Genomic DNA, 12,406 nt, shown 5'->3' with positions numbered 1-12,406 from the left:
AAAAGAAACTTTCCAATATGTCATTATATAGAAAAGTGCAAAAGGCTGGCAAAAATTTAGAAAGCATTTACTTCATGAACATTAAGAGTATAAACATTAGGTCGGGCACAGTGGTTCACACCTGTCATCCCAGCACCTTGGGAGGCCAAGGCAGGCTTGAGCCAGGAGTTAGAGACCAGCCTGGGCAACATGGTAAAATCTCATGTCTACACAAAATACAAAAATTAGCTAGGTGTGGTGGTGCATGCCTGCAGTTCCAGCTATTCAGGAGGCTGAGATGGGAGGATCACTCAGCTTGGCAGGTGGAAGTTGCAGAGATTGTGCCACTGTACTCCAGCCTGGGTGACAGAGTAAAACACTGTCTCAAAAAAAAAAAAAAATCATAATCACTAAGCCATGTTGCATTTTTATACTTCTTTAACTGATTGCCATAAAATTGAGCTGTTTGCTAGAAATTTTCCTATGACAAGCTACTTTAACTATAGTGAATTATTTTTTATAAAATGTTAAGTCTCAGGATCATAATAGATGTACATTCATTTGTTGAGGAAAACAGTATTTGCTTATTGAATGATTCAAAGAGATACTATGTTTTATAATATTTAATCCAGCATGACTTTAGTGATCTTGTTATAATTAACCAGTATAAAACCACACATATCCCTTTTAAGTTAAAATCCACCTGTTTTCCTCTTGAATCAATGATAGAAATTAAAATAAAGGTGAATATAGAAGAATATATATAAGTTTTTGACACAGGGTCTCACTTTGTTACCTAGGCTGGAGTGCAGTGGCGTGTTCATGGCTCACTGCAGCCTTGGCTTGCTGGGCTCAAGCAGTCCTCCTGCTTCAGCCCCCCAAGTAGCTGGGACTACAGATGCACGCCACCACGCCCAGCTAATTTTTGTATTTTTTTGTAGAGACAGGATTTTTCCACTCCTGAGCTCGAGCAATCTGCCCACCTTGGCCTCTCAAAGTGCTGAGATTACAGGCATAAGCCACCGTGTCTGGCCCTTAACGAAGAATATTTAAAAACAAAAATATAGAATCATGAATTTTCTATACAACCTAACGTAAAGATCTTGTCCTAGAAGGAGCCACTAACACTAGCAGACAATTTTTCAGTACTAATGTAAGACATACATCCACAGATTCGGAAAGCACAACAAATCCTAAGCAGCATACATGAATTCAGAGACATGCATGATGTTATTAAACCACAGAACTGCAGAAAAAAGTAAAAGAGAGAAGTGGAAACAAGAAGACTCATATATTTCAACCAAGAACTCCAGAAGCAGTTGTATTAGCATTTAAGAATGAGAGTAAAAAATCAAAATATGTTCAGACTAGTGGTATACTAAGGTCAGGGTGGTTGTAACAGTTTATTCTAAGTGTCAATATGCTGCCTATAGAGAACTTTTAAATAATAATAATAAAACTGAATAAAAATTAATCTGCTTTTTAGGAACAGTGATGTCATTGACAAAATACTTTTGCTGCCAGGATAGACCACTTCCACCATTCTGCCCTTGATAAACCACTGATTCAGACAAAAGGAGCTAAGTAAATTTCTAACAAATCTTTCATTAAAGAAACTCTAAGGTAGGAAAAAGAAAATGATAAAAGCAAAAAGTACGATATACAAGAAGAAAAGGTAAACAAAGAAATGTATAAGCACAAAAAATCCTGAATAAACAATGACTGAATAAAACAATAATAATGACAATTGAAGGGGGTTATTGAGGGTAAAAAAAATTCAAAGCTGGACATCAATAACTAAAAAAGGGGAGGACAGTGACCAGAGTTCAAGTGTTCTACAGACTGTGATAAACTTTAGATTATTAGTTGTTTATATATTAAATACTTAACGGTAACTCTAAAAGAGAATAGACCATGACTTTTAAGTCAATAGAAGAATTACAATTCATGCTACCTATCTTCAAACTGGCCTTTACTGTGGTTAGATAATCCTTGCCTTCATCTGTTGATGCCATTTTTATATATATATATATATATTTGTTTTTTCTTTGAGACAGGGTCTCATTCTGTCCCCCAGGCTGGAGTGCAGGAACATGATCTCTGCTCACTGCAACCTCTGCCTCCCAAGTTCAAGAGACCCTCCCACCTCCACCTCCCAAGGACCTGGGACTATGGTCATGTGCCATCATGCCTGGCTAATTTTTGTACTTTGTGTAGAGACAGAGTTTCGCCATGTTGCCCAGGCTGGTCTTGAACTCCTGAGCTCAAGTGATCCTCCTGCCTCGGCCTCCCAACGTGTGCTGGGATTACAGACGTGAGCCACCATGCCCAGCCTTGCTATCATATTTTTTACAGTAACTATTCCTAACTTTTGCAACTAGCACTCTTCCTATAGTATCCTCATCCTATAATATTCCCTGCCACTTTGCTTAGAAACTCGAAGCTGCCCATATATCTTCAACTACCCTAGGTTAATAGTAACGGCCTTGCTCCTATAATTGAGCCTTGCCCATCTCTCTACCTGACAGCTTCATCTGCCTCCTACAAATGGACTAAGTTCTATTTACAATATCCTTCCCTCAACTGTCTACCCTCAACTGTCTACCCTCTTAGTTTCCAGTTCTTTTTTGATTTTATTTTTAGTCCCCACTATGCCTTAGAAAAGTTTCCAGTTCTAAATTATGTATAATCCATAGTCACAAAGGAGAGAAAAACTTAGCTTCTGTTTACTTCCTATATTCTTTATTCAACAAGTTATTGGAAATTTGCTCAGTTTAGGCATGATGATAGGAGGTCCCATAAAGCAAAGACTGAGTACAATTACATTTCTCTATGTGGCACCATGAGCAAGTAGATGTTGAATAAATATTTCAACATATTTAAAGTCTTTTTAAAATGTGCCTAGTCTTGCTTTCTTATATTTGTAAAGGTTAGAAAACGTGACAGTTTAACCTATGTTCAAGTCTAAGAGCCTCTTACCCTTTTTCAGCTTCCGGACAGCCAACATACAATGACTAGGAGAGAGATCCCATATTCTTAAGGTTTTATCATCACTTACAGTAGCACAGATGGGCAGATAAGGGTGTGTAGCTAAACCCCACACCTCTCCTTCCATGTGTCCCTATAAAGAAAACATAGGATCAATTTAGTGTATGCGTGTGTGTGTGTATTTATACACAGTTTTATTTAGAATAAAGCTAAAGATAACATTCAATAATATGTGAAAATAGATAGGATACTGAATAGTGAGTAAGTCTAACAAAACTTTTCTGTTTATCTTTGGGAAACACAATAAAATATCTCTGTAACAACTTTAGCTCCACAATTACAATATAATCAAGTGACAATTAAAGTTAGCTTGTAATCCTAAAACATTCTCTGGGTGGAGAGAATAGGAATCGGCTGCTCTGGAATGTTAGTAATTGCCACACAGGAGGCACTTTCCTGCATCAGAGAATGAGGAGCTCCACAGACCTGCTCACCAGTGAAACTAGTAAAAATCAATTAAAAAAAAACACAACCATTAAAAGTCTCTGAAAATAGTTCCAAGGAGATGCAACAAAGGAAGGAACATTTATTCAAGAAAATCTGCTAAAATTTGTTAAGAACAGTAAGAGTCTATGGTATTTAAACTGAGATCCACTCCCTTCCTCTCTCCTTATCTAGATGGAAACTCTGAGACTGATGCAACCAAGAACACTAGGCTCTCTCTTCCTAGAGCTCCCGCTCAGAGCGCTATCTTCCCAGGCAGGGCAGGATGTCAGCATTTCTCATCCTGCCCTCAGTCTCCTGTTGCTGAGGCTAAATTCTTACTGAGCTCAGCTGACAGATGAGAGATAGCTTCTGCCCAGCCCCTCCTCCAGATGGAGGCTCTACTTTGGATACGGTGCCTCTGAGAATAATGGGGTCCTGGTGGTAACTCAGGAACAGCTGAGACTACTGTCCACCGTCCCCTCTCCCCTTACCAAGTACTCAGGGCCTAAAGCCTGAGATACTCAAAGATAAGGATTCCATTGACCTCACTCTCAACTCCACAGCCCTAGTTCAGAGATTTTGCCTGGAGGGAGAGACAACCAGAAAACCAGATAGCTCCTAATCTCTTCTCAAAGGAACTGACTTCACTTACAGAGGAGTGTGAAAAAGCTCATGCGTAAGTATGCTCTCAAAAATGGTGAAAATTGTTTTGAAAATTTCTTAACTATTCTTGAATATTTTTTCTTCTATATGGTTTTTAATATGTTTCCAGAATTTGTAAAAAAAAATCTAATAAAAAGGAATTGGGAGGAGACTGGTAGGCTCACTGGAAATATAGGCTAAACTGTAGGCCAGCTAGTTTGTCCAAGAGAACTAGCTGGGAGGAGCCTGCTTGGAGTCAGAAACAAACCTCAAACACTAACCTTGGGAAGTATCCCTTTAAAGGAACCTGAATTTGATTGGTTTAGCCTGTGGCACAATTTATACCTGAGGAAAATGTTGAAAACTGAAAATAATAGAGCAATAAGCTAGCAATTAAAGGAGTTTAACAGTTGGGTGTGGTCTGGGAAAGAGACAAAGATGAGGGAACCCTTCCTGAATTATATTATAAAGTCATTATTACCCTGATATTAAAGCCTGATTTCTTGTGATATCAAAGATATCACAAGAAAACTAAAGACCAATATCCCTTATAAATACTAATGCTAAAATCCTCAACAAAATAGTGGCAAACCAAATCCAATACATATAAAAAATTAGATACCACAACCAAGTAGGATTTATCCTAGGAATGCAAGATTGACATTACATAAAAAATCAATGAATGTAATATACTATATCAACAGAATTAAAAATGAAAACCACATGATCAGCTTAATAGACACAGAAAAATTGACAAATCCCTCCCCATCTATGATGAAAATGCTCCTCAAACTTGGAATAAAAGGGTAGTAACTCCTCAACTTAAAATTAGTAAGGAGCATCTATGAAAAACCCAAGTTAACATTATACTCAATGGTGGAGGACTAGATGCTTTCACTCTAAGACCAGGAACAAGACAAGGATGTTCTGTTCTCACCACTTACATTTAACAGTGTACTGGAGGTTCTAGTCAGGACAATGGGACAAGAAAAAGAAATAGCAGGCATCCAGATTGGACAAGAAGAAGTAAAACTACGTGTATTTACAGATGACATAATCTTGTATACAGAAAATCCTAAATAATCCACTATAAAACTATCAGAACTAATAAATGAGGTCAGCAAGTTTACAGGTTATAAGGTTAATGTGAAAATCTACTGCATTTTGATATACAAGAAATGAATAATATACAATCAAAATTAAGAAAACAATTGTATTTATAACAGCATTAAAAATAATGAAAGTTAAAAATAAATTTAACAAAATGAGTGCAAGATCTATACACTGAAAACTACAATACACTCAGAAAAAGTTAAAAGAAGATCTAATTAAATAGGGAGCTTATCCCATGTTCATGGACTGAAAGACTTAATGTTATGATGGCACTTACTCCCCAAAGTGATCCATGGAATAATGCTGCTACAAACACTGTACAGTTTGTTGTTGTTGTTGTTGTTAAATATATGTAAACACTTCTGTAGGGTACATATATTCCTATACTTGTAATTACTATCATTTTATAATATTTTTATTTCTAGCATGGAGAGTTTCTCAAAGTTTTCTTAACTATTCTTGAATATTTTTTCTTCTATATGGTTTTTAATGTCTTTCCAGAATTTGTAAAAAATCTAATTAATATTTTGATTGTGATTAAATTTATATAACTTATTTCTTTTATTCTTTAGTAAAATCTTACAGTTTTGTTAACACAGGTCGAGTATATTTTTAGCTATATTTATTCCCCGTTACTGTATTTTTTGTGTGTGTGAGCACCATTCTTTTAAAGAAATGAGGTCTCCCTCTGTCACTCAGGCTGCCATGCAGTGGTGCAATCATAGCTCACTGCACCCTTGAACTCCTGGGCTCAAGTGATCCTCCTACATTAGCCTCCTGAGTAGCTGGGACTACACATGTGTGCAAGAAAACCCAGCTAATTTTATTTTATTTAGAGGTGTGTGTGTGTGTGGGGGTCTCACTATGTTGCCCAGGCTGATCTTGAACACTCGGCTTCAAGTGATTCTCCCACCTCAGCCTCCTGAGTAGCTGGGATTATTGGCATGAGCAACTGCACCTGGTGCAAGTAACATTTTATTTATTTATTTATTTATTTATTTATTTATTTATTTATTGAGAGGGAATCTTGCTCTGTTGCCCAGGCTGGAGTGCAGTGGCATGATCTTGGCTCACTGGAACCTCCACCTCCCAGGTTCAACCAATTCTCCTGCCTCAGCCTCCTGAGTAGCTGTGATTACAGGTGCCTGCCACCATGCCTGGCTAATTTTTGTATTTTTAGTAGAGACGGAGTTTCACCACATTGGCCAGGTTGGTCTCAAACCTGTGATCCACCTGCCTGAGCCTCCCAAAGTGCTGGGATTACAGGTGTGAGCCACGGTGCCCAGCCAGCAAGTAGCATTTTTAATATCATATCTTCTAACTAGTTATTGCTAGTGTATAGAAACACTATTGATTTTTATAAGTGGATTTTGCATCTAATCACTTTACAGAACTCTAATTAGTTCTAATATTTTTTCAGTTTATTCCCTTGATATTCAAGGTATAGGGTTATAACACCCAAAAATACCAATACTGTTGTCCATTCCTTTCCAACACATACACCTTAATTAGTGTTTTGTTTTACTGGATTGGCTAAGACCTCACACAAAATGCTGGACAATAATGGTGTGATCTGGTATCCTTATCTTGTTTCCAATCTCAAGAAGAAAATAAGACAATTGAAATCTTGAACTCTACAATAAATACTAAAAACAACAGGACATTTTTAAAAATTTTAACTGGGAGGCCAAAGGTTCGGCGCTTTAGGTTCCTATGTAAGCAAACCAAAGCCCAATGTAAACAGTGAAATGAAACTAGAGACTATGCCAATCAGAATCTGCCAACCAATCTCTGAGGTCTTTCCATTCTAACCAATCAAATACATTTTTTTTTTGTTTTACTTCCGGACTCAGCCTATAAAATCTCACTGCCCACACTGCTACAGTGGATCTCTCTGAGCCTTTTCCAGTGCTGCCTAATTCATGATTTTTTTTTTTTTTTTTTTTCTGAGACAGGGTCTCACTATGTTGCTCATGCTGGGCTCAAGCAATCTGCCCACCTCATCTTCCCAAACTCCTGGGCTCAAGTGATCTGCCTGCCTCAGCCTCCCAAAATGCTGAGATTACAGGCATGAGCCACCAAGCCAGCCCTCTTTTAATGTGCAGATTAACTCTGTTAAATTTATTTTGTCTAAAGTTTTTCTCGTAACAGACATTATTTGTGACTTCTAAATCTTTTTTCACAGTTAAGAAACTGTGTTTTTAATAATTTCATATTTGGATTCATCTGTAAAAGCATACTTGTGTTAATATTTTCCAAGACATCACAAACATGTTAAACACCATGACCTCACCATCTTTTTACTTCAAAGGCATATTATGTAAGTGAAATTAAACAGTAAGACACCAATTAATTTAACATATAACATTTCATCATCTGTTTACAAATTTTCCTTGACCCATCAAAATGTTACATTAACATTAAAGCCTGCCCAGTGTTCTCATCTAGGTGTGCTCATTGGTGGTGTAACAGTGAAGTGGGGGCTGCAGAAGAAATAAGTCTGTATTAAGAAAGAAAATTGTTTTTCAGGGTAAAAAGGCAAGCCAAAGTTTGGTGTTGCTATGTAGAGTTGCATAAGGACAATTTTTCAACAAGATGTATCCTATTTCATTTACTGTTTTATGGTATTAATTTATTTCCCTATTTTCCAGAAAAATATAATACATAGAAGAAATATAAATCTACAAATCAAATCCAGCATTCCTGATGGAAATGTTAAGGATCATATAACCAGCACCTAATCTTGCTTTTTAATTTTATATCTCTATCACATAATTTTTATATTTCTGGATTGTTTTATTATTTATATCTTTTCACTGATATTTAATTTTCAACAATAAACTTTTAGCATACATTCACATATTCATTTTTATTTTTTCTTAGAAACTTAAGAATGACCTAATAAAGAGTTTCAGAGAAAAATAATTGCCTTAGGCTCAACAAATATACCTTACATAAATAAAATTAAAAACAGACTGGGTTAAATTAATTACAACTGGTTTTTCTTTTCATTGGTCCCTTATTTTGTGATAAGAAATTACTTAAAATATTGGCAATTATTCCATATAAGAGTATGTATATTTACTGATACCCAATCATTTAGCTATAACCAAATTTGATTTTTTTTCTGTATACATTAACAAATATTTCCCTAATTTAACATTATTTTTCATCACTGTCAACTTTTGGCTCTTATATATTGAAATAATCAATTGTATGTAAAGAAAAAAAAGCAAATTAGCATTTAAAATTACCTGAACCAGAAGTGTTATTGGGCCACTTTTATCCACTTCTAGTATTTCGCCATTCTTTGTGCCAACTAAAATATGACCATGTCCTAAGGATATGGCACGTATAGATGGATTATCTTCCAAGAGAAGACCTGAAATGTTAAATGAAGATGTTCTTCTAGACATACAGTTACTATAATACAAGGGTGTATATATTGCCAATTAAGCTACTTTGACAGTGAAAATCATATTACAAGGTTTTCTCCTGTGTTTTTTCTAATAAATGTACATTATCCCCAATCATTCAATTGAGTAATCTCAAAATAAGTACCACCTATGTATTATAATTCTATGATTCTATTCTCAGATTTCCTCCTACCATTCTGACAACTATTTGTTTACCTCTTCTTACATTAGCCCTTCCTTATCCATCTCCTGCCCCTCTTAGAGTATTTACAATATTCTTATTAGTAATTTTAATTCAACTCAAGATACATAGTCAGCCCTCAGTATCCTTCAGGGATTGATTCCAAGACCACCACAGACACCAAAATCTATGGATGCTCCAGTCCCTCATATAAAATGGAGCAGTATTTGCATATAATCCACATACATCATTCCTTTTTTTTTTTTTTTCAGGATGGGGTTTTGCCATTTTGCCCAGACTGGTCTTGAACTCCTGGGCTCAGGAGATCCACCCACCTGGGACTCTCAAAGTGCTGGGATTACAGACGCAAGCTACCACGCCTGGCCCCCATATGCTTTAAATCACCTTTAGATTGCTTATATCTAGTACAATGTAAATGCTATGTAAATAGCTGTTATACTGTATTTTTAATTTATATTATTTTTATTGTTCTATTGTTACCTTTTATTTTTCTCTCGCATATTTTCTATTTGCAGTTGGTTGAATCTGAGGATATGGAACCCCCAGATACAGAGGGCCGACTATATTTATGTCTACTTGTCCTAGGGAGGCTTCAGCAACACATTAGTAAAGATGATAGACCCAACTCCTGCCCTTCCAGAGCATACAATGAGGAAAACAGACCCTGTGTTAGGGGCATATTGAAATAGGAGCACATAGCAGTGGAATCGAACTTTTTCAAGAGGAGGTGAGTACAGGTGGGGGAAATCATCCTAGAAAAAAGATCAGGTTTGACATTTGAAAAATAAGTATGTTGTCAAGTAACTGGAGGGGGTAGGAGGGAAGAGGAAGGACATGTTTTAGGAAAAAGTAAAAACATGTAGAAAGGCCCAGAGGTCAGGGAGAGTGTGATGCCATGCCTTAAAGGAAGAAATGTGCTCAAAAGAAAATGCACCTTCTGGGCCCACAGCCCGGAGGATGGTCAGCGGACAGGGAGTTGGGCCTAATACTGCCCTTGCACCCTTCCTCCTCTTAAAAAAAAAAAAAAAAAAAAAAAAAAAGCCAAGCACAGTGGCTCATGCCTGTAATTTCAGTGCTTCAGGAGGCCAAGTTTAGAGGGTCACTTGAGTTTGAGAGCAGCCTGGGCAACATAGAGAGACCCTGGCTGTACAAAAATTTGAAAATTTGCTGAGTATGGTGGCAGGCACCTTTAGTCCCAGCTACTCAGTAGGCTGAGGCAGGAGGACCACTTGAGTCTAGGGGTTCAAGGTTTCAGTGAGCTATGACTGCACCACTGCACTCCAGCCTGGGCAGCACAGCAGGACCCTGTCTCTTAAATAAATAAATAAATAAACAAACAAACAAACAAATGGCAAACAGAAAAAGGGCCTGTGAGGCTAGAGAGGCAGGGTCAACAAAATGCCAAGGTGAAACAAAATGTCAAAGTTGCACACAAGTTCCTGACTGGTGATAACTGTGATGTTCACATGGAAATTTTCTTTGGAAAATTAATGTTAAAAATTAGGATTCATAATCTTGTACTTCACAAATATTTTACAATGTGCATCACAGAAAATAGATTTTTGAAAAGACGGCAATGATTCTGGTATCATTAAGTGATTTCTTCCACTTAATGCTGATGCCCAACAAGAAGGAAAAATATATGCCATGTGTTCCACCTCAGTGATCAAGCATATTAATAAGCAGTTAATCTTTTTTCCTATAAAAATCTCCCATAAGTCTCAAATCACCTTTAGATCCCGGGGCCAATGCAGCTCTTTTTATAGCATAGGTCTTGAGACATCTTTCAAAAGAGTCATCCCAAAGAGCTATTATACCATCTTTTCCTCCAGTTACAAACCCCTATGAAAAAAAAAGGTCCAAGTTAATAAAAATCTAAATATCTTTTTTAAATAGTAGCCTTTTTCCTTATATTGAAAACTTCTAGAAAAAAGAATATAGCCAAAAGTTACAGCTTGTAAAGAATAGGAATAAGCATAAGAATTCATTGTTTTTTAAACCGTCTACATGGAATCCGCAATAATACTTACAGTGACACTAAACATTTTACTTTTAGGATGGGGCTTTAGAAACATAGTTTCTAAAATCTGTAACTATACCTCAGATTACCACTCAAAGTTACATATACCCTCCTGGAGTCTACATAATAACCTCATCCTTAAAATGAGAAAACAATAATAGTAACTACCTGATAGGATATGGTGATTATATATAAACAGCTGGTTTTTGACACATAGCATGAGCTTAAGAACATGAAGTTAAACTTTAAAAAAAGAAAAAAGAAAAAAAACAGCAGACCTGGCTGGCACAGTGGCTCATGCCTGTAATCCAACACTTTGAAGGCTGAGGTGGGAGAAGAGCTTAAGCCCAGGAGTTGGAGACTACACTGGGCAACATAATCTCTACCGAAAAATTTTAAAAAATTAGATGGGAGCAGGTAGCACTTGCCTGTAGTCACAGCTACTCAAGAGGCTGAGGCAGGAGGATTTCTTGAGCCCAGGAGTTGGAGGCTGCAGTGAGCTGTGATCACACCACTGCACTCCAACTTGGGTGACAGAGTGACCTGTCTCAAAACAAAACACTGCAGACCTATTTCATTCTGTGTTCAGGAGTTTGAAAAGAGAAACAAAGAAAAGTCAAGATGAGCCTAGCCCACAGACTACTGCTGGATAGTCCAGCCAAGCAGAAAGGCAGTGTTCCTTTACTTCTGAAAACGCTTTACTCTCCATGACAGATTATGTTTAACTTGAAATCTCTTTAGGTTACTTACTTTTTCCAAAGCATGCATACTGAACACTGGCCCATCATGTGCTTTCACTGTTTTTACAAGAAAGATGTCTCTCCAGATACACACATCTCCTGTGGATGTTCCAGAAAAAGCCATCTCTTCAGTCCATCCATACACTGCACACATCATTGTGTCATTTTTCCCCAGTGTGCCTATGTAGCCTTTTCTTCCAATCAATCCTCCCCCTAGTTCACAAAAAATATTATGAAAGTACTACTTTCAAAATGTATGCAATTATAAAGAAGCAAAATTCCTTTTCTACTGTTGTTGTTGTTTGAATAGAAAGGCATGCAACAGTAAGGAGAACTGAAAAATACAGGTGTCTCAATCAGTGATGCGGGTAACACCTTGCATATCTGCATTAAGACCGTAACTTTTTAGATAAACAAAGACCTGGACTAATTCTGTTTTAATCAGTCCTTAGCACTTTTGATGATGTTTTTTAAAGTTTTCATTATGACATATTTAAGAATACAAAAAGGCATTTAAAAACCCCAATACAATGAATGCCTGTACATCCACTGACCTACAAAAAGATCCCAGAGTAACTGAAATGTCATGCCAATCTCATCTCCCTTCTTCACCCTCTGCTATTGTGAATGTGATACTGATTCTTCTCATGCATTCCTTTATATATAACATATTCATGAATTTTTAAGCAATGTCATATTTTTTCATGTTTTAAATTTTTCTATAAATATCATCCTGTATGTATTCTTTTGCAACTTGCTTTATTCACCAATGATTTGTTATAGAGTTGTTTACATGTTAGAAAACTCACTTTCATAACCA

General features: G+C 36.7%; 1 protein-coding gene across 13 annotated transcripts in view; it reads right to left on the bottom strand.

Moving 5' to 3' along the window:
- Positions 1-12,406, bottom strand: part of EML5 (EMAP like 5) — a 189,301-nt gene that overhangs the window by 72,647 nt on the left and 104,248 nt on the right. For 12 of the 13 annotated variants that reach the window (XR_007727537.1, XM_050798515.1, XM_050798514.1 and 9 more), the window contains 4 exons: positions 11,597-11,799; positions 10,557-10,668; positions 8,463-8,590; positions 2,959-3,100 (listed from right to left, as the gene is read on the bottom strand). Coding sequence is in view for 12 of the 13 variants with exons in the window: in XM_050798515.1 (XP_050654472.1) it covers positions 2,959-3,100; positions 8,463-8,590; positions 10,557-10,668; positions 11,597-11,799 (585 nt within the window). In the remaining variant the exon portion in view is untranslated. The remainder of the gene's footprint in view (positions 1-2,958; positions 3,101-8,462; positions 8,591-10,556; positions 10,669-11,596; positions 11,800-12,406) is intronic. The other variant, XM_050798516.1, reaches the window with a different exon arrangement.

The sequence above is a fragment of the Macaca thibetana genome, chromosome 7, assembly GCF_024542745.1.
Source record: "Macaca thibetana thibetana isolate TM-01 chromosome 7, ASM2454274v1, whole genome shotgun sequence".
In the NCBI taxonomy this organism is placed as follows: domain Eukaryota; kingdom Metazoa; phylum Chordata; class Mammalia; order Primates; family Cercopithecidae; genus Macaca; species Macaca thibetana.
Note: the sequence above shows the minus strand (reverse complement) of the source record. Positions and strands in the feature narration are given on the sequence as shown.